A 21,448-nucleotide genomic window follows, 5' to 3' on the forward strand; every position below is an offset into this window, starting at 1 on the left:
GACACAAACACAAAGAAAGATAATAACCAAAGGTTTATTTGATTTTGGCATTGTGGACAAAAGATATCACAAAAAAATCAAAGGAGATACATACATACAGCGTCTGCCAGTCAACCATATCACCACACATCTCAGCAGCTTTCTGCCTTTTATACTGTTGTTAGATTTGTCTCCATCATCACACGCATCTACTGTGTCGCTGCTCCTTTCTCACACACACACACACACACACACACACACACACACACACACACACACACACACACACACTCATTAAACATACCCAATAATACAATTTTCTGTTAAACAAACACTCATTGTCTTACAAAATGCAGTCACACACTCATTCAAACACAGGCATGCACACATCGTGATCCTGTCTATCTGAGGCTGTTGCTATTGGGTTGTGATCCAGCAAGACCGGGGTGGTCGGGACTGTGGCGGTTCTGGATGGGGACAGAGAGCACAATAATGTACTGATTTAGATGTGCATCGGCGATGATTTACACAGACTCTTTTTTACTTCACGTGTGAGCCAACACATCCAGTACAGTCTGTAGTTGGATTGCTTTGGAATACTGAGGCCAACAAATTAGCTTTCTATAAGTCCTTAGAAGACGCTGGTGGGGATTTCCATGTTTCATATATTGGGGGATGTGACCCGCCTGTGCCTCTGGGTGATTATGATCAGGTTGCTAAGATGTCTTGCAAAGAGACCTATCATAAACAATACAATGAATGACATTTTGTTCAAACGGTCAGGATCTCTGGGATCGAGTTGGTTACATGTTTGGCAAAAAACATAATAGGATGTTGTTACATATCTGATACCGTTAATAAATAGGAAAGCCATAACTTTATATAGAAAAAAATGAGTCAGATCTGTTTCCTGCCAGCTAGCTTTGAAGCTCTGTCACTCTCTAGTGGCCAAAAATCATTCTACATAGTTTTTAGTTTAAAACTGGAAATGTTTCAGTATTTCGTGAAAAACTTGGTATTAATTATAATTTTAAGAGAATAAAGTATGATATGGGTTAAGTGTAGTTGCGATCAGGACAAGGTTCTAGGTTGGCCATCCATCTCTGCCCATAACTCCATTAGGACGCATAATAGTGCCTAATAACTTTATGAATGACTTGGTTCTTGTTAGACTTTCTTACCTTCTTCTTTTTCTTGTCTTTCTTCTTTTTCTTGCGGTCAGGATCGTCATCCCTCTTCTTCTTCTTCTTCTTGGGATCAGTGTCTGATGGAGTTTCTGTGACGTGAAAAAATAAGCAGCTCAGTGGGCTGAAACATGTTGCGTTTATTTGCCTTAGTGTACATGTATAGTTTCACAAACCTTGTGGTAATGGGTCCTGTGGTCGATGGTGTTTGTGCTTGTGTTTGCTCTTCTTCTTTGGAGGCTGTATGTGCATCAATCTGTACTGTTCTGGCAGCTGGGAAAACAAACACAAAAGCACATGCAGATACTGAACGAAACAATATCATTAGGAAATGAAGGATACCTACAGGCCAGGATATGCTTTCTAAAGAGCCATCATACTGTTATAATATATTCAGTAGGCTAAGTACCGGTCCTGTGTGTAGTCTGAAGCCTGTGAGCAGAGCGCCTGTCAGTGGGCTGAAGGAGTTCCCACACACTGGTGGCTTATCGATCAGAGAGCGCAACGAGCTGCCATCCTGAGTGCCCGGACAGTCGATCATACCTGCAGCACAGAAGAAAAATGACAATTTGGATGGAGGGGGAAGTTCAGAGATCATTCAAATGATGGAACGATTGATATGGTGAGCACTGAACACACGTCTATAAAGACGTAAAAGTGTTCTGCTGTGTTAAATTCAATTAACAATCAATCAGAAGGCATTTGGATGGGAAACAAATGTTTTAAAGAAAGTGGCATGCTGGTATCATTTTCATCGATATGTTTATTGTTGTCGTTTACGGATCAGAAACACAACGATGAAGTCAGCTACCTGTCTTACGTTTACATTTGCATTGCTTGGCAACAGCTTTGGTCCCTATTTACTTCCTGTAAGATAATGTCATTCACATGCATTGTGACAGGAAATAAACTAGGACACATCTGGAATGTTTCTAACTGTGAACTGGTGTTTATTTCAAAATCTACAGAAGAAGGGGTACCATTAAAAGGCAGTTTCTGGCAACGCTTATCGCCAACTGTCAATGAAACTGAGTGTTACAATGGGTCGACTTGTAATATAATAAACAGCTATCAAGGATAAAGAAGCATGGAAACTAGTGTCCTGAGTTCAACACAAATCACTATCTTAGTCTTCTAATGAGATGTGCGCATCCTCAGTTATTAGCACCTGACTCTTAGACCACGTTTGTTCCCATTAACCCACCTGGTAACTCGGGCAGAAAGTTGCTGAGCTTCTCCTTCACCTTCTTGCCACAGAATTTGTTGTAAGCGTGCTCCAGGTTGTAGTGCGTGATGAGGTTGGTGTTTCCCGTCAGCTCGTTTCCCACTGAACACAAACACATTCATGTCAGTACAATCCATGTCATGTCCTGTGTAACTAATGCATACATCTTGCAAAGTAGGTAACGATCTCGTCAAAACATCTCTAGGTCCAACCGGAGCTAATGTTACTCAGATGCTAAGCTACATCACGTTTAACTTTAAAACACAGCCGAGTTAAAACACAATTAATTAAAGTGGATGTTTTTGTTTCACACACCCGAGATACAACCTCTGAAAACAAGAGGGTTAATACCAGTAATTAGCTTACTCGATGTTTTCGCGAACACGTATCTTGTTAGCTAGCGTTGTTTACAAACTGCTTAGCAACCCTTGATAACAGCCTAACTGTTTATTTAACAGACATAACATATAACAAATACAACAGTAATAATAATTTGACGGTACCGGGAAGCTCCCGTAGTAAGTAGAAAGGTTCGTTCATCGCTCCGGGTTTCCGCAGTGCAGGCCCTTCATCCCCGAGCTGCGGTGGCATCTGCCCCGTCATGGAGACTTGATTCTGTGGAAGAGGCGGCGGAGGTTTCCCTTGTCCGAAACCCAGAGACGAAGAGCCGGGCGGTCCCTGGGCTTCATTTTGCCCGTACAGCGTTGAAAACATTTCCGTCATATCTAATCATAAATAATACATTTATATAGAAAGTAAAAGCCGGTCTCCTCAAGCGTGCGGCCTGTTAATTGTTACGATGTTCACCACGACTCCATTCGTGTGTGAACGCTACTCTTCACTTCTTTGTGGCATTATTTTCATGGCCCATGTGCCGTAATACCAGGCATAGACCCGCACATTACCATAATGATTGATATATTGGCCCCCATGGATATAATCACTGAGGTCACAAAACATTTTTATATCCAAAATTTTAAGTTTATTTTCAGACAAACAGGCATAGTGAACAAACTGAATATGTAAAGTTAAATTAGTAGATGTATCTGCAGGGGAAATAATTTGAAGATCACACATCAAAGACATCAGCAGGGCAAAGAGAAGATGCCAGCTTTTCAAACTCAGTGACAGATGCCTGAAAGTGAGAAAAAACAAATACAAAAAAACCGTCAGGGCAAATTTCTATTTCATATAATTGGGTTATAGGTTATGGGTATATTTTGTTCATCAGCATAAACGGTGTCCTGCTTCAAACTGTATCTGCAAAACAATCTATTTTCCCTTTTATTTTTTTAATTAAAAAAAAAACATCACTGCCATTTACAATATATTAAAGTTACTATAACATACCTGAGACATAAAATAATTTTTTTTTGTGTGACTGTTATCCAGTTTCTCACCTTCCACTCATCAACAGTGGTGGAAATACGATGTTCAGTCTGAGCGAGATTATCTCTTCCAGCCTGAACTTTCTGTGCCAGGGCAGCATTCTCCGCTTGAATCTTTTTCAACTCCAGTCGCATGTAGGCCTCCTGCTTTTGATAGTACGGCATCAAAAAGCTGCAAATGTCTTGCTCAGGAACCCCACTCGGCCGCCTAACAAAACAAATGAGAGGGTAAAGGATTAACATGTTTTGTACTTAAATCATGTTGCAAAATGGAAATGGTACAGTGGTGATGCAATAAAGAATGGCAAGAAAGGCAATGCACATATATTACAGGGTTGTTAGTACACAAGAGCATAAAATACAGTGTATACAAGTGTTCATAAGATAGGATTGATCAACGATATAATGCTGTGATTGATTAACACAATGCTGGGTCATGTCATTGGTAATGTTACCGAACAACTGTCCAAATGTTGCCCTGTGTATCTTTATGCATCCACTTTGAAGAATTGTGGACATTCCCACCATGAGTCCATTTAAAATCTTAAAATATATTTATCAGTTATCAGTTCAAGTAGTAGTTTTTTCACATATGTATTTAAATGAGTGGCAGTAATAGGATCAGGTGGATGTCAGTATTCACATGTTGACAAATGGGGTCAAGTGTCTTAGAGGGAAATGGGCATACATCATCAAAACCTTGACATGTAACCCATTGATTTAATTGTCAAGGAAGTAGGAAGTGATGGTAGGTGAAGGGTTTTTAATGCTGTCTACTGACCATGCAGGGTCTGTATTGTTCTTGGCAGCACACTCCAGTTTGTCCAGCTCATTCAGTTTGACCTCTAACCGACCCTCTTCAGTCAATCTGCTGATGTCCTCCTTCACATACACACACAGGCATTGGTGTAAGCAGACAAGTGCATACACACATCATACAAAGAACAAGTATTTTTTTAATACATAGTTTTACTGTGTGATGTGCTGCACCTGTATAGTCCTCTGCAACTCCTCAATGAACTGCTTGTGAATGCTCTCCATCCTCTGTGGGTTCTTCTTGTACAGTGGATGAAACGCGCTGGATAATCTGTTAAAGCTGTGAGTGAAAGCAGTGTCAAAAGTGCAGCTTATTGTGGCTTTTCCCCAAATCAATTCTCGGTTAACCAGTCTAGTACTAAAATGATTATTTGATTAATCTGTAAATCGAACGACAGAAAAATAATCGATAGTGACAATTTTGATTATCGATTCCTTGTTGTTCATTCATCCAGAGAAGACGCCATGCTATAAAATGTAAGGACTTTCTGCTTTTCTTCGTTATATTATTTAAATTGAATATATTTGGGTGCTTCACTGTTAGTTAGACAACACAAGCAATTTGGAGTCATTACTTTTCTGTGTTTTTTTCCCCACTATTTTCTGACACCTAACATTTATTGATTAATCAATAAAATAACAGATAGTTAAAATAAAAATAATTTGTTGCTGCACCCAAAGAAACACTGTTATTTTATGAAAAACAAATTGTAGAGAACTAGAACAATGAGGCAGTCATTATTATTTTTGTTAAGGTATCCAAAATATTACAATCCAACATATTTGTTTAAAAAAAAAAGTATTTTCATTGAGGACTGCATTGGCCACTTCCTATGAAAGAATAGTCAATGTCATGATCATCACTTACAATACTTCTGAGCTTTCAGTCCTTCACACCAGCTGTGATCATGAAACCACTCACACACGATTTGTAGCTCCTCTTTAGCGTTATCACCACACTTATTCAACTCCGATTTGCGCCTCTCGTGCAATCTTTATTTAATTATGCTGTAATAATAACAAGAGAGCTATAACGGGAGACTTCTGCATACGTTCTTCTCTGGACAGATTTCCAGTATACACACAAATGGCGTTACCTGGCATGATCGATTAACTTTTCCAGGCTCTTCTGCATCACTTTGTCGAACAGCTTCAGCCTCTTATACCGACCTTCTGTGCCCTGGGACGGCTTACAAACTGCTTCAGGGTTTGACATCTGTGCGGAAACCTCTCCTGTAGCTTCATTATTCTGGTTTACAGCGACGTCTTTAACACAAATGTTGTCTACCGTCTCCTGTTGTGTTGGTGGGACTTCGCTTTCCTCCATTTTCAGGTTCTCTGTTTTGCAGTACCCGCCGAATCTACGGCAAGTCGCTGCACCCAAAAAATACGAAATGTGTTTCTTTTCTGGCACATGCGCAGTTCGAACCGGCGGCCGCCAGGTCTGTCAGTTACTTCCAGCTGTCATTCCTCCTCAAACCCCTCGAGGTTGACTGTCGTCTCTGCCAACATGGGTCTCATCACAGGAGTCTGTACTTTCTTGTACCACTTACCTCAGATTTACAAATGGCTGCTGAAACCGTATTATATCACCTCTGTCTTCATGACCGTCGCCTTCGTGATCGTCCGAAAGGCTCCCGGTCTGTGCGAGCACCTGGCGACCCAGCGAGAGGACGGCAACTCCTGCGACTTTGACTGGGTGAGCGTGGTTCGGCTAGCGTTGCGCTTTCTGCGGCTAATTACGGCGCAGCTAAGTTAGCTCCTGTAAAATGAGTTGGCTTACTCGCGTATCACAAAGTTGTTTCGTGTTTTGTCTTCTTTTATAGAGAGAGGTGGAGATTCTTATGTTTCTTAGTGCAATAGTGATGATGAAGAACAGAAGAGCGAGTAAGTAACCGACCGACCAACCACGCGCGTGCGTGCACCTGCGCACGCTCGTATTTCTTTGTGTATAAACCAACATGGCTAATGTTTTGTTTATTGTGTAAACAGTCACGGCATAAAAGCTGGCCCATTCACTAAACAGGTGATGCTCAATATTGTGTCACCAAATCAAACCTAATCTTTATGCTAAACTATAGTTATGTAGGGTTGGGCAATATATCGATGTTATATCCTGATATGACTAGCTATCATTAGATTATCAATATCGTGAAATGGGTTTAGTCTCATTGAAATATTGAACAGATTTTGATCTTTGATTTTCTCCATGTGGCCCAGCCCTACAGTACATGTGATTATGTTGGACATCATATCTAACAGACAGGAACCTGTGAATGTGTGTCCTATAGTGGGTATTCAATGTTAAACTTCAACCAAATAGGTATTTGTGACTTAATGTGTCACCGTTTAAAATCCTGAGAGGCTCTGCAGTTAGCCACATGCAGGAAGTGCTTTGCTAAAAGCGTTGCTTTGTTGTGTAAACATTACAACTGCAGTGTAACCTTGCCTTCCTCTCTGACCTTGCTTGTCCTCTCTTCTTCTTCTTCTCTCTCTCTCAGTCACGCTGGACCAGCACATAGGCAACTTGTTCCTGTTCAGCAAAGTGGCCAACACCATCCTCTTTTTCAGGCTTGACATCCGGCTCGGCATCCTTTACCTCGCATTGTGTGTCGGTCAGTGGCCCTATAACCCTTATTATTACAGATACTGCCCCACTCAATATCAAATGTGAGTTATGAGATGCAATTTTTGTGGAAAACTACTTTTAATCCGACACATCATAGTAGTGTTCCTTACAACCAGACAGCAGGGTACAGGCCCGTTACCTTCACCTCCAAAGTAATGCAATTAAAATGAGTCTTGTGACACCATTACGGATGCATGGTGTCCCTCAAGAAATGATTTATTAGAGGTGACATTTGGGGGAAACGATTAACATGAACACAAAAGAAACTGCATTTGGAGTACTTAGGACATCACCACTAAAGGTTAAAGCTCTGACTCAAGTGTGGGTGAGCACCTATTCCACTGAGGTAACCCCAAACAATGCCTCTTAGGTTTAAGTGTAGATTTATTATAAACCTAATCTGAGAGTTTTGTAGCTTTAGAAGATGTAAAACATTTAGACATTGTTTTCAGTCGCTGGAAGTCTCTGTTATGTAAACGTATCAACCTGTTTATCTGTGCCTCGTCTCCAGCATTCGTCATGACCTGTAAGCCACCTCTCTACATGGGCCCCGAGTACATCAAGTACTTCAGCGACAAGACCATCGACGTGAGTGGTCCACTACAGGCTCTCCTGAAATTCAGTAGATGTGGATGATGGATATCTACACCTGCGTAATCTGTTCTGATCTAATTTGTTGTCATTAGGAGGAGCTGCAGCAAGACAGTCGTGTGACCTGGATTGTTGAATTCTATGCCAACTGGTCCTCTGACTGCCAGTCTTTTGCTCCTATCTTTGCCGACCTTTCACTCAAGTAAGGGATCAGTAAATATAGGCCCTTCTGTTCGCAAGATACAGAGGCCTGCATTGTCTGAGTCAGGGTTAGCCCATGTCCTCCCTCAAGTTAATTAGTCACTAATGGTAGATCAGATACAGTCGTGATCGGCTGGCCCTTTGTTCAAGACAAAACACTAGGCAAATACACACTTAACACTATAAATCCACAAATCACCAGTCATAATTCTAGTTAAATAAGCAACCATGATATCCATTGACTTTCTTAGTGTATTGCTTGAAGACAATTAGTCCCAATGAGACAGACAAGAGCCTTCTGCTACATGATTTATTCAGTGGAAGACTAAATAACTATCTTCCAGATTCCACCCTGCATTTCTGTACATTAATACACAAAATAACCTGTAAATTATTTAAAAAATGCTTTGAATGTTTCCTTCAGTAATCACACTTATGCTGTTGGATTAAAGTGCTGACACGAGGCATAAATATCTCATGCATCTTCCCCTACATAGGTACAACTGTGCTGGACTCAGGTTTGGGAAGGTGGACATCGGACGCTATGGGGAGGTTTCAGAGAGGTTGGTCATTTTCAGCACTTTTCCACTTGGCTCATCGTTAATGATGCAGCAGGAGTTTAACGACACAGTATTGTTTGTTTATGCTTTCCACAAATTTGACCATTTATTTGTATTGACTGTACCGTGATTGATTTCTGAACAGGTACAAGGTTAGTACTTCTCCTTTGGCCAAGCAGCTGCCCTCACTGATGCTTTTCCAAGGAGGGCGGGAATTGATGAGACGTCCAATGGTAGACAGTAAAGGGAGAGCTGTTTCTTGGACATTCAATGAGGTAAGCGTCGTCTGTAACTAAAACAGAGTATGTACTGTACCATTCACACAAATGCGCTAAGATTAATCTTATTTAATTCCTAGGAGAACATTATCCGTGAGTTTAACCTCAATGAGCTCTTCCAAAAATCCAAGAAGCTGAACAAAAGTCGTGGTTTGAAAGAAGAGGAGCAGGACGGCACTCAGCCAGAGGAGGACAGCAACGAGCTCCCTCTTGAAACCATCAACCCAGAGCAGCCCACAGAGAGCAAGAAAGACCAGTAAAGGCGATGATGCAGAGGGGCTGCATGAAGTCGTTCTTTTCCTACTACATTGCCATGCCTTACATTAGTGCCATCGTCCAGAGTAATATGGGACAAAGAGAGGAAAACGGTTTTAAACACTACTAGATGTGATGTCTATGCTAAGTCTTTACTGTAGCAAATACATGCCCAAAAAAGCTGGACCATGGTTCCCTGGTCAGACTGGGTATGATGCAGTTTGGTTTGAATGCAGCTACGCAAAAGATGAGCAATGATTTGGGACGTTTTATTACATTTATTACTTAAGTTATTTGAGAACAAATGCTTTTTTTTGTAACGATTGATTTTTCATTAACATCTCATCAATGTGTGTAAACTTCTGCTGCCTGTATTTTGCAATTAGTGTGTTTACATGATGTCTCATGTTTCAAAACCAAAGTAAAAGTGGAGAGATAAAACTGAAATAAAGTGCACAGTTTAGATTCATGACACATTTGGTTTATCAGTTTGACCTTTTTATTCTGAGAAGACATCTTTTTAAAAATTTGTAAGGCCATTTTGGAAATGTCTTTAATGTACTCAATACAGATATTTGTGAAACACGTTCCATTCATCACAGCCCACAATAGCCATATTTTATCTCGCATAGAAGTATACTAACTGTACTCACATAGTCTCAAATTGTTCAGTGGCCACCACCCTTGGCCCGGAGCAGGAAGAAAAGTCACACACATTCTCTTTATGTCTCTATGACGGCTGTCTGAGCCATTAATGATACACCTTTTCTTGTTACCACCGACACATCAACCCGGTGGGCTTTTGACAATATTCTCACAAGTACGCACGCCAGTGAAGCATTCAGCACGACAAACAAAAATGACATGCACACTGAAGACATACTCTAGGAGAGGGTTGAAAACTAGTAACAGTCGTTTGGGTTGAACGATACTTGTGTGCTTCAAGCATGTACTTTCCCAAAGACGTGCTACAGTTATCCAGCTTTAACATTCTACGACTAACACCGCTGTAGGTCATGATAAAAAAAATTTAAATAAAAAGTTAAAATAAAATAAATAAAACCATAACTGTAATGCCCAGTCCTGAAACTCATACACGTCTCTTCCTCTAATTATTCCTTTCTGAACATGAACAACTTGGTTTTAAAAATAATAAAAAAACACTTGATGTACCTTGATGGAAATTTTTAAGTCAATAACAAAAATCGAATCAGCCTTACATTTTTTTCCTCTGAAAAGTGTAGAAAATACAAACCAATAGAAAAAAATAAAAATGTGCATGCTTCACTATGAATGGTCTCAAGGCAAAAAAAACAAAAACAATATTCAACAGTCTCCAATTGCAAACCAGTCCCTCCTTGAAATTCTATTCAGTGGCATAGCACATTCACAATTTCATTTATAAAGTCTTTTTCATAAAAAATATTCATGTCTTTTTTTTCACCCTCAAAAAAGGACTGGTAGAGACCGGTTTGAAATTGTGCCCAAAACTACAAGGTTGTCTTGTGTGGTGAAATAAATAAGCCCTTCCCTCGCTGCCCCTATTTGGCTGGCCATCTGTTAAAGGTTTATGGTTCTGCTAGCATCTTGATTGACTTACAAAACATGGAAGGAAAATAATAAGAAAAACAAAACACCGAAAAAGACATACAATGGTCTTAAAGCTACTAACAGATTTTGCATAACGTCTCTAGCATCAACATTACAAGCGTACATTCCACAAAGATGCTTGTGCTGCATTATGATTCAGAATTTCTTTGTGGCTTTTCAAAAAAAATAAGCTCAATTATTTGCCACTTCAGCTGTCCACCAAACGATCATCATTCTCTTTGGACGATGAAAATTCCAGCAAGAGTTCATGAGTGGCTGATGCAGCCATTAAAATAAAAACAGGCAACTGATTTGAAATCATTGTCATGAATAATTACACACAGTACATCTGCCACCCTCATCCAAAGTCATCTTCAATACCTGACAAGTTGACTCAATAATAATATGTAAGATTTTATACAACTATATAAAATAATATTTAAAAAAAGTTTTAGAAAACTAAAATGATACTGTGTTTATAGTTTGGACTTAAACAGGTTGTGTGGTCCAGACAGTGGAGAAGACGTTTCTATTGGTCAACAGTCCCAAATCCTCCTGCTTAAAACTCTACATCAACTTGAAGAAGGCCATCCTTTCCTTAAGTGTAGGACACGCTTGTCAAACTCTGTGCTAATGTACCAAATAAAAAAAGCAAATCAATGAATACCTACATGTGTTCCATAGACATATCTGTATGCAGCTGGATGATATCGTCATATTAGTCTATGGCTCACAAAGTGGCTAAATGGAGTCGACTTGATCTGGTGAAAAATGAAGTGCCCCCTTTTACTCTTTTGTTCCAATCTGAAAGGCTAGCAGAAGTGAAGAATGCCAGTGGCATTAAAAATATAACAAAGTAAGTACCAGACAGGCCTGCTTCTTTAGTCCTCCAGCAGAAAACAGTCATTTTTCAGGAGCCTGCAGTCGTGAATAATGTCCAGCTCAGGAAAGAGACAAGTGGGAAAAGTCCAGTGACTTCCCCTCCCCCATCGTTGATCGTGAAGGATGTCCGTCACTCAAACCGATATCTCGTAGGTGGTCCCTCCGACGCCCGTCACCTTCTTCACTCCACCCCCTGGTTTGGATGTGGTGTGATTGGCCAAGACTGGACGAGAGGTGAATCTGATTGGACAGTCATCAGAAGAGGGGAGGGGAGGAGCGGGGAAGGCAGATTAGGGGTGAGGAGAGAGGATAAATGGATGTGGAGGTGAGTGGTTCTACCTCAAAAATCACAGCAAACAAGGACAAACAGCAACATGATCTTGTAAGGCATTTGGCAACTAGTGGGTAAGAAAAGGACAAGTACAGAAAAGACTACAAGTAAATAGTTTGGTTAAGCATGCTTTCACAGATACTGACATGCTTTTACACTCATCCACATGTCCACCAGTAAAACTAACATACACACCTGTTAAACACTAAAAAGCAAAGACTGACTGTAAACCGTGGAGCAGGAAAAGGAAAACTCACACGTCAAGGAGGAAGAAGAGGGCTGACACAAACCAGGGAGGAAGAAGAAGAGAATTAGGAGGAAAAGGAGGCGGAAGAGTAGCAGGCTGAAGGATCTGGTGATGGATCACTACTCACTGTGGAGCCTGTTGCCCGCCTCCGGCTCCTCCCCCTCCTCCCCCTCCCAGCACAATGCCTCCTCCTGAGGGCCGAGGCTTGTGCTGAGGACCTGCCTCCCCAATATAAGACTGGGACTTGCCGAGGGAGAGACCGCGAGGTGGCGGGGAGACAGGGGGCTCTGGTGAGCGAGCCCCAGGGGAAGAGGATGAGGAGGAAAGGTTACGAGGGGCTCGGAAAGAAGAGTCCTGGTTATGCTGGAGCAGGTGCTGGATCTCAGGAGGCCCAGAGGAGGAAGGGGGCGGGCTGACAGCTCGCAGATAGGCTCTGTGGGGGGAGGAGAAAGTGGCAGAGCCCTGGAGCAGCTGCCCCTCCCTCTGCTGGGCTATCTGAGCTGAGAGGAAGGGCGATGTGTAGCCCTGCAGCGGGCTACTGGGTGACACCACCTCAGACTGGCCTGTTAAAGTCGCTGAGGGAAATGGAGCACGAGGCTTCTGCGGCGACAGCTCGTGAGCTGCCGACTCGAATTCTGGGCTCTCGGATGGTGTCAGGAGGCTGTCATAGGACAGGCTGCCATTCCGAGGCGTTTGATTCGCCAGGCTTTTGTAGCTGGTGTCTGTGGTGCCCTCTGATTGGAGCGTGGCCAGCGGGTTGTGTGCCGTGTGCGCTGAGCGCAGGCTAGAGGAGCGAGAGCCACCAGTGGACAGAACCAGAGAAGATGGGTAAGAGGTGTAAGAGCGCCCTGTCAGGGAGTAACCCGACATGCCCCCTGGCATCACCCCAGCAGTCCCACCAGGGCCTCCGGGGCCCTCACCTCTCTCTCCTCCCCCTCTGCGCGCCCCGACACCTCCCCCCACCACTGTGGTCCCGTCCAGGCTGCTTGGCTCCGAACGATAGCTAGGCTGACGACTGGACTGGAGGATGGAGGGCGATGGAGAGTCAAGACTCTCCCCACGGATCATCTAAGAGGAGGAGAAACAGACAAAAGAGGGGGGAGGAAGAGTGTGATGAAAATGAAGGCAGGAGTAAAGGAGGGGGGGAGAAAGATGAAAATCACAATGTTACCAGAGCAATAGATAATAACACAAAACAATTGTTTTTCTACTGATTCTAATAGAAAAAAAAGAGTGGTGGGGAGAAGTTGGATGCTTGACCGGTGCTCTAATCCATCATCACACTACTAGTTTGGAGACATTGACTAGCTTGAACAAGCACTGACACTGCATGTCAAAGACTGTGTATCGACACATAAATGGAAATACAAATACATACGGTACACGAACTACACATTCCAGTCAATGCAGTCTCAGGGGAAAGGACAGATCCACTCAAACACAGAGACACCCAAAGGAGTACACACAGATGACACTAGCTGAGACTTACTGATCAACCGATGGCCACTGAATGATCAATTCAAAGTAAAAACAAAAAAAAGAGGGGCATGGTATTAACCACAAGGGAAATAAAAAACGTAAGGGCATATCAGCCACCAGATCATTTATCACAGCAATCCATGGGATATTGGAGATTGTTTGTTGTGTTCTCTTCACATTGTTTTTGTGAAATAAGGTTATTTACAAATGCTAAATCAATCTTGCTATGCAATAATAAACAAGGTTGTGTGCATTAAAAAGAATACATTAAGAGTCTTGCATGCATCTGTGTTTCTAAATCGGCTGAAGACATGCGGTTAACTTCACTATAAGCTGTTCCCTTAACAGTCTTAATTTAGAGTATCTACGTTAGTTTATGTGAATAATTTATACCCAATACCTGTGCAAGTGTATATTTACAGGTACCTTGTTTGGGTGTGCGAGTCCAGTGTGGTTCCTCCCTGGACTGTTGTAGGCTGGTCGGTATTTGTACATTGACGGCGTAGGCGGAGCTTCAGTCAACAAGCTGCTCTCTGAGTGGCAAGAAATCAAAAGTGATTAGAGAAGTTGTGACTGCAAAACAAACACTTGATCTATAAAACCTGGGCTGCACTTGATGGTCACACTTCGACGTTGACATGCGAGGTGATATACTTGCGGATGTATTGTGCGTGAGTATGTGCGTCTTACCCTCTGTGTCAGCACGGGGCAAACCAGGGTAACGCAGCTCTGGCTTCGGAGGAGGTGGAGGCTCTGCATCAGCTGACTGGCTCTCCATCTGATCTAGACTGCTCTTGGACTGAAGAAGACACACGGAGAAGTTAGGCAAGCCGAGGCATATCGTATCAGGCCATGTTCAGAATGTGCTGGATCAAAATTCATCGAAATTAATGATCGGAACAGAGTTGTCCAGCAATAACGTTTGACTCAGAACTTGCCTGCCAATTGCAAATTATTTTGTAACTTGAGCCGTGCACTTCCATTTTTTACCTTGTAATTGTTGCAACATATGATGGAATGCTTTTTTCCATAACAACTTCTTAGAGGTATGAATTCCTGTTTCATAAACCATTGTTCAAGGTTTTGGCATCTGATAAACATTCAAACCCACTGATGCAACTATTTTTTGCCTGCGCCCTCTTAAGCAGCTGCCAACACATGACTACATTATCCAGATGAGGTATGCTTTTCTTGTATTTTATACTCTTATTCACTTTGTGAACGTAGCAGGAAAAGAGAAATAAATGCCATTAAAAACGAGACATTTCTGATCTTCTGTACTGCATGCTCCTCATGACTGCACACCATTAACATTACCACCATCCTGAACCAACCTCTGCCTCTCACAGCTATCCCAAACCTTTTTAACTATCATGCAAAGTTGCCCCAGTGTGGATGTCCTCCATAATTACCTAAATCATGGTACCTGTATTTATATAGTGTTTTTCTAGTCCTCCAATGACTCAAAGCACTTAACACTACATGTCTAGATTCACCCATTTACACCAATGGCATAGCCATTGGGTTCACGTCTTGCCTCGAGCAGCCAAAGATCGAACCACCATATTAACTGGAAACTTTGCAGAATTATTAGTTTAGTTTTGCTCCTATGCATCTGTAAGACTTCTGAAATAACAACCTGGTAATAATTATGTAATTTCTAATATAGATGTTGAATAATATTAGCCCCCAAAATAAGATTTACATCTCCATTGAAGAAGAAAAAAAAGAACAATTTCCCCCATATCAACGTATAGAGTCAAGAATTCAGTATCAATAATTCTTGAATAACATGAAAATCTCTGAGGAGTTCCTACATCTTAACATCCACATATAGATCTCCTGTATTTGTGCATTACCCTGGTGCTGTGTCGGTCATTCTGGATGCCGTTGTCCAGGACCTTGGCTTCTAGCTGAGCCTCAGTGAGGGGCGGTCTAAGAAATGGTGGCTGCACATCCACTCCCTGGGGGCTCCGCCACCGGCCCATGTATCTGTGAGAGGGACATACACATACATGTAAATCCTAATTTAAATTAAACACAATGAAGGCATGCACTCATATATTCCATGAACTAAACCAGCAAGTGAGAACAATCAGAGGAAAAGGAATGGGAGAGAGCAATGGAAAAGAAAAAGTATGGAGAATGATGCAAAAGTAGGGGAATAAATAGATGAGTGCAGAAGAAAAAGGAAGACTGACCTGGGGGCCTGGGAGCTGCAGAGCACATGAGAAATATTCCTCATGCAGCCATTGGTGAAAGGGTTAACACCTCCCCGAAACTTCCCTGTCACCTACAGTGAGAGAGAGGAGGAGGAAAAAATGATGTGAACTGTCCGGATGAATTCAGTGATGAACGTAAGTAGCTATTTAATGTACCTGTTCATTTGTGGTCCTACCACGGGCAACCAGCACCATGTGGAACCCTGTCAGGCCAGCGACTGGGACAAAAAACAGACCAGCTACACACATTACAGTCATACTGGGAGGAGTGTGTCAAGGAGGTTACAACGAGTCAAGATAAACAAAATAAACACAGGGCTTAAAATCACAATGCAAATCAAATGTTAAAATAAATATAGTTCCTCCTGCAGCATTGTGACTGCAGTCTGCCACTTGAAGGATACGTAACAGCAGCATGTGGCGTATCCAGCTGCTGGCGGTGGTGGAGGACATAAACCAAGCCAAAGCCAAATACGTTCATGATGTGGGTGGTAAGTGATAGCAAGAAGAGGAAGAAATAGCGATAATTCCTCCGACCAATGCAGTTATTCACCCAAGGACAGTGGTGGTCAAAGTCCTGAGAGAGTACAGGGTACAAGCACCAGAAAGGATATCACAAAGAGGAAAATAATGACAAGGAAGGAACAACTTCAACACATCCACAAACAATTTCTACCTCCCACGCTCACACATGGAAAACTAAGAATAGGACAGATCTAGGTCTCGTCACACAAGATAGTCACACTATAATTAGCAATTGCTATTAAAAAAAAAAAGACACTTTACACACACAGTACAAAAAACACAAAGGGATGTGTAACGCAAAGTAATGGAAGGAATATTATATTAAGTAATTAGTTAAGTTAATATATACAAGTAAAACATATATAAGAACAGAAATAAGAAATAATGAGGAAAATATATAAAAAAAATCTTATTAGTTCACAATACAAGCCATTGTGTTTGTGTGTATGTTTGTGTGTGTGTTTGTGTGTACCTCCACACAGTTGTCACAGACTGAGCAGTGCGAGCAACGTGGCGGGCGGTAGAAGCGGCAGGTTGAGCACCACTTCATGCGCACCTGGATCCCTTTGATCTCCACCGTCTTATAGAGCGGAGCACGGAAATCATCTTCTTTGTCCTCATCCTCCTCCGCTAAAGACAACAGATACACACATTGAGACTGTACTAACAGCATATTACCCGATCATAGAGTCTCCCTGCATTGTGTTATACTATTTCACTGAATTTCTAATGGATCGTGGTCATTAATGATTTTCTCTAGTCTTAGTATTATCTGTCATGTACTTGCTAACACTCAATTGCATATGTTGGTATGAGATAACCAGCTTTCTAGGGCAAAGACACCAACACTGTTCACATGCGTTTACCTCTGGGGAAAACTCCCGGGTCCATGAATGTGGCCATACAGAAGTTGGCAAGAGTGAAGAGGAAGATCACGGCAATGTAGATTGGAATGACAGAGGATAAATACTCTGACAACCATGGACACCTGGACAGCATGAAAAGGGATGGAGATAGATAACAGTTTGACATATTATGCCAAATTCACTAGTCAACTACATGTTCTTGTCTGATACAAAAGCAGCGAGTAAATATTACACAAGCAGGCTCGCATCCCTGCACTTGTGGGTAATACACAGAATGAGCTAGTAGCACTCACCACTCTATTAACAACTACTGTCAAGCATTTGTGCGGGGCAAACAGCTCCATTGTAGCTGTTCAGTGGCCAGATATAGAATAATATGATTGAAAATGGGGAGCTCACAGATATGATTGTGAGGGACATGATACAATACAAGTGTTGCTGAAAAGAGGGCCAGTGTGCTCAGTAAACTTCCCCAGAATAAATAAATGTTAAACAAAAAAGCAAAAGCTACATTTAAAACATAACGCATAGGGATATTTACACATGCCTACGCACACACAAATATGTACAAACATTATTAATTACGAAGTGACACATCTCTGTGTACATACACGTAGGCTCTATGCAACATGTTTGCACTATATTTGAGTGTGTTTGCGTATGTGAGCAAGAGAGAGATACTTACGTGAAGCAGAAGAAGAGGGTAGTGGATCCGACAAGGAAAGTGGTGGCTGCAGACACCGGGACATATCGGCTGGGACGAAACGGACGGGGAGGAGCAGAAGCAGGGACCCCTACTCCTGCCCCAATGCCCCCACCACTCAACGCCGGCATCAGAGACAGAGAGATAGGGGAGGAAGACAGAGAAAGAGGTAGGTATCTCCGGTCTACCTACTGAAAAGGGTGCTTTACAGGTCAAAACGGCGAATGTGGGGTTGGTTTCGGAGGAGGGGCCATGACTACAGACTGAAAGAAAACACTATGCAAAGCAGCAACTGAATGGAAACATGCAGGATCCTCTATGTCCAGACAAATTTTTTTTCTGGCACTAATATGATCGCTCAAAATCAGAGGATTTTTATATAGCAATATGTAGCTTGACTTGCATGTGTACAGCTTATGGTAAATATGTAATTTGTGTGCATAATTACTTAATAGAGGTTTACAAAAGCAAAACTATACAAGAGCAATGTGATACAAAAATATGTGTAGGTAATTCATAAATATTTTGTATGGCTTTAATGTAAATGTTTTTGGTGCATTCATATAAATAAACCTAATGTCACTGCCCCCTGGCACCAGTGCAACCATAACACTTCTGTGCTTACACACAAAAGCACAGACAAATGCACCCACGCCTAAAACTGGAGGAATCTAGGTTTCTCTGCACTCCTGAAACTCAGTGATTTTATCAATGCTCACTATTGTGCTATAGTTCTGATCATGCCTATTAGAGAAAATGAATATAAAAACAAAAAAAACAGAAAATAAAAGAGGTAGTGGATGGATAGTCAGCAGGCGAGGAGCAGAAGCAAATAGGGGAGAAAAAGCAGAGGATCAAGAGCAGCAGCTGCTGATGACTTCTGTGATTGTCCCGAGAGGGCTTATTCAGGCACTGGGGAGTAGAAGAAACTGAGGATAGCGGCGGAAGAGATAGTTCCAGCGTTTCAAACTAAGTCAGCAGGGCAAAACAACTAAACAAAGAAATTCCTGTTCAAACCAATTACAGGAAGCAGCGTCAAACAGAAGTCCAGGTGGGATTTACTTCCAAAAAGCTGATAAAAAAATGTTTTTAAAAAATGATTTCGAGTCTTGCCTTTACAAGTAAAATAACTCAAACAGCGAGTCTGCTTCTTCATGTGAGACCCCCGCCTTTAGTCTTCGTGTCAATGTGGGGACAAAATCAACTCAATCCAAAAAGAAGCCCTGTGTATGTCATCGGAGTGTCACCACACTTGGCCAGGTCTGGGTGTAGAGACCGATCCCACCTCCCAATTCTCTGCAGATAGACCTCCTTTCCCATTTTGCATCTCTTAAACAAAGCCATGTGCAGCAGTGATGCTATGAAGTCTGAAGCATTTTAAGTCCCTTTTTCCTCTTTGTCCCCCCTTTCTTCCTTTATCCAGTGGCCCTGTGGGTCAGCTCTTCGATGCCCCTGTAAAAAAAAAGTAAAAAAATAAGTAATGCAAAGTCAGTGGGCAAAACCTACGCCTAAGTAGACAAAAAAGAATGTTGTGAATAATAAACAGTTGAAACAGGTACTTAATTAGATTAATTTGGTAGCTATTTCAACAATTAATACAACTCTCTTGGGTTTTAGGTTACTATGATGGGTATTTCAGTTTTTACTATTTCCTGATATTTTATAGACCAAACGATTGACTCCCAAGTATTAATTGATCTATTAATACTTGGGAGAGAATAGCTAATTCAATAGTTAACACATAATAATAGAATGGACAACACCAGTACCTACAATAATACCATGTGAAAGTTGGGTTACAAGACAGAGGAATATAAGAGACACAGAGGTTTCACAACATCAGGTTGACTAATGAACTCTTTTTTACTTTCCATAAAATTGCGTTACACAGTGTCCCTGCTCATTTCTCACCATTAACATTACTCATAAACCAGGTTGCTCAACCGTCTGCAGTTGTTAAACACACAACTGTCACATCAATGCCCTGAGGATGTCAAATGAGACACCACCCACTTCTGGAAATTCAAAACACCACGGAGACAGCCATCTGTGACGAGCCTGCACGTCTTCGGCTCACACACACCACACTATCCCCCCCATCCCCAAATGAAAAAGGAGCGTGTCCGGTGTGAGCACACTGAAAACGGATCTGGAGTAACAGTGTAACTCGATAGTTGAGACACACCCCTCTTTTCAACAATCACCAGAGCCGTGGCCGAGACAGAGCAGTTAATCATCTCACCTACTCCACAACAACACCCCCCCTCGACTATAATGGATGGTAATCCTAAAATCTCTGTGTCGAGCCTGTCATGTCACCGCAACAATCTGTGGTTCGCAAGCCCCGTTACATCACGTAAATTGCCGATCGAGCAATGTCTTTAATCAATATCCCCGACGCCAGTGACACACTATTCGCCAGCCAATGTCTTGTTTGAATCCATACCGTTTGATTGACTATCACTTCATCACTATCATACGTTAAATAGACCGAGCCTCAAAAACAGGCCAGGGCAGTGCTAGGACTCAGCCAAGACAACTAACGTTACCACAATGAACCTCATTGAAATAACGTTACACCTCACTTCCCTAAACTTACTTAAAAAGTAACACACGCTGCGATATTTTAGCTCGATGAAATGGTCGTCATTGAAATAGTGAGCGATTTAAACGTGCCCCATACTTAGTAATCAGTTAGCTCTTACCTAGCCTCGAAAGTTTTTTGCGACACTGCTCAACCCTTTACCACAGCTAAAAGAGTTAGCTAGCACTACCTGGCTGGCTAGCATAGGGAGTTTTACACCCGCGGAGTAGCTTTCATTGACGACTGGCGAGATAAACGTAGCTACGTTCGGCTAAACAGTCACGACAAAAAGCAGGTAAAACACGCAGGACATACCTAACACGGAACATAGGAGCTGTCTTGGCCCTAGGGTGTTGGTCGTTACAGTCCTCCTTGAGTTAGCCGCTAGCAAACTAGTAAGCTCGCTTGCTAGGCCGACATCGGAATCCCGGAAGTAGTCCGTCGTCCTTCAGGTGGGATGACTAGCCAATCAGAGACCGAGCAGGTGTGGTCTCAAGAAACGGCTTAAACAGCCCTGTGTAATAGTGTTGATTTACAATAAGGAAAACATATTGTTGTGACCCTCCTACATTTTTATTACATAACTAGTATCCTTGCAATACATTTAAAGGTAACATTTTCCTCATTTTGCTCATTTTGTAACAGCAAGGAAGAAGTCTATTTTATGAAAAGTCCCTTCTTGTTAGATATCTCACTACTTCAAGAACTTAGATGCTTTTTGCAGGTTGTAATAGTGAAAACTCTTAAGCCAGATGGTTCCATCAAACTTCTATGCCTTCTTGGAAAGTTCCACATTCATAAATCAAGAATAGTTTATCTGTAGTCTTTGCTTTTTTCCCTTGTAAAATACCGGATCATTTTAAATGTATTCAATTATTATCCAAGCAATATGCAACAGTAGAGATGCACCAAT

General features: G+C 41.9%; 4 protein-coding genes across 5 annotated transcripts; 1 reads left to right on the forward strand and 3 right to left on the reverse strand.

The window, feature by feature from the left end:
* Nucleotides 1–20: 20 nt before the first annotated feature.
* Nucleotides 21–3,238, reverse strand: med19a (mediator complex subunit 19a). Its single transcript, XM_084010330.1, has 6 exons — nucleotides 2,892–3,238; nucleotides 2,368–2,490; nucleotides 1,573–1,706; nucleotides 1,340–1,436; nucleotides 1,161–1,255; nucleotides 21–446 (listed from the first exon to the last, which is right to left on the reverse strand). The coding sequence occupies exons 1-6, from the start codon at nucleotides 3,109–3,111 to the stop codon at nucleotides 381–383; spliced, it is 735 nt and encodes a 244-aa protein (XP_083866456.1). The 5' UTR covers nucleotides 3,112–3,238; the 3' UTR covers nucleotides 21–380.
* Nucleotides 3,239–3,365: 127 nt separating this feature from the next.
* On the reverse strand, nucleotides 3,366–5,919 carry pmf1 (polyamine modulated factor 1; the record flags this gene model as incomplete). The annotated part of the gene is made up of 5 exons (XM_084010331.1): nucleotides 3,366–3,523; nucleotides 3,789–3,984; nucleotides 4,558–4,658; nucleotides 4,767–4,872; nucleotides 5,690–5,919. 5 exons carry the CDS (start codon nucleotides 5,917–5,919, stop codon nucleotides 3,458–3,460), a joined length of 699 nt encoding a protein of 232 aa, XP_083866457.1. The 3' UTR covers nucleotides 3,366–3,457.
* Nucleotides 5,920–6,006: 87 nt separating this feature from the next.
* On the forward strand, nucleotides 6,007–10,740 carry tmx2a (thioredoxin-related transmembrane protein 2a; the record flags this gene model as incomplete). Its single annotated transcript, XM_084010332.1, has 8 exons — nucleotides 6,007–6,291; nucleotides 6,419–6,479; nucleotides 7,094–7,207; nucleotides 7,733–7,809; nucleotides 7,908–8,014; nucleotides 8,511–8,576; nucleotides 8,719–8,848; nucleotides 8,932–10,740. 8 exons carry the CDS (start codon nucleotides 6,007–6,009, stop codon nucleotides 9,109–9,111), a joined length of 1,020 nt encoding a protein of 339 aa, XP_083866458.1. The 3' UTR covers nucleotides 9,112–10,740.
* On the reverse strand, nucleotides 9,566–20,960 carry LOC311013982 (palmitoyltransferase ZDHHC5-B-like). 2 transcript variants are annotated; one of them, XR_014597209.1, is made up of 12 exons: nucleotides 20,851–20,960; nucleotides 17,934–19,403; nucleotides 17,249–17,370; nucleotides 16,855–17,012; nucleotides 16,262–16,434; nucleotides 16,014–16,116; nucleotides 15,837–15,928; nucleotides 15,495–15,627; nucleotides 14,326–14,434; nucleotides 14,062–14,168; nucleotides 12,105–13,224; nucleotides 9,566–11,818 (listed from the first exon to the last, which is right to left on the reverse strand). XR_014597209.1 is itself a non-coding variant. In XM_084010311.1 (12 exons), the coding sequence occupies exons 2-12, from the start codon at nucleotides 18,080–18,082 to the stop codon at nucleotides 11,713–11,715; spliced, it is 2,193 nt and encodes a 730-aa protein (XP_083866437.1). In that variant the 5' UTR covers nucleotides 18,083–19,403; nucleotides 20,851–20,960; the 3' UTR covers nucleotides 9,566–11,712. The 2 variants fall into 2 exon arrangements, 1 of the variants encoding a protein (XP_083866437.1); XM_084010311.1 differs by having other exon boundaries at nucleotides 12,284–13,224.
* Nucleotides 20,961–21,448: the final 488 nt, after the last annotated feature.

This window comes from Eutrigla gurnardus (assembly GCF_963514095.1).
Source record: "Eutrigla gurnardus genome assembly, chromosome: 5".
NCBI lineage: Eukaryota > Metazoa > Chordata > Actinopteri > Perciformes > Triglidae > Eutrigla > Eutrigla gurnardus.

Excerpts from the sequence above, each read along its gene's own strand:
- LOC311013982 (XM_084010311.1), bottom strand. The coding sequence starts at position 18,082 with ATGCCGGCGTTGAGTGGTGGGGGCATTGGGGCAGGAGTAGGGGTCCCT. Across the intron at positions 13,225-14,061 it reads GACTCGCACACCCAAACAAG|ATGATCCGTGGGGAGAGTCT; the intron begins GTACCTGTAAAT and ends TCCTCCTCTTAG. Across the intron at positions 11,819-12,283 it reads GGCGGGCAACAGGCTCCACA|ATTCACCTCTCGTCCAGTCT; the intron begins GTGAGTAGTGAT and ends CTGTCCAATCAG.
- med19a (XM_084010330.1), bottom strand. The coding sequence starts at position 3,111 with ATGACGGAAATGTTTTCAACGCTGTACGGGCAAAATGAAGCCCAGGGA. Across the intron at positions 2,491-2,891 it reads CTTACTACGGGAGCTTCCCG|TGGGAAACGAGCTGACGGGA; the intron begins GTACCGTCAAAT and ends GTTTGTGTTCAG. Across the intron at positions 1,256-1,339 it reads ACAGGACCCATTACCACAAG|AAACTCCATCAGACACTGAT; the intron begins GTTTGTGAAACT and ends TTCACGTCACAG.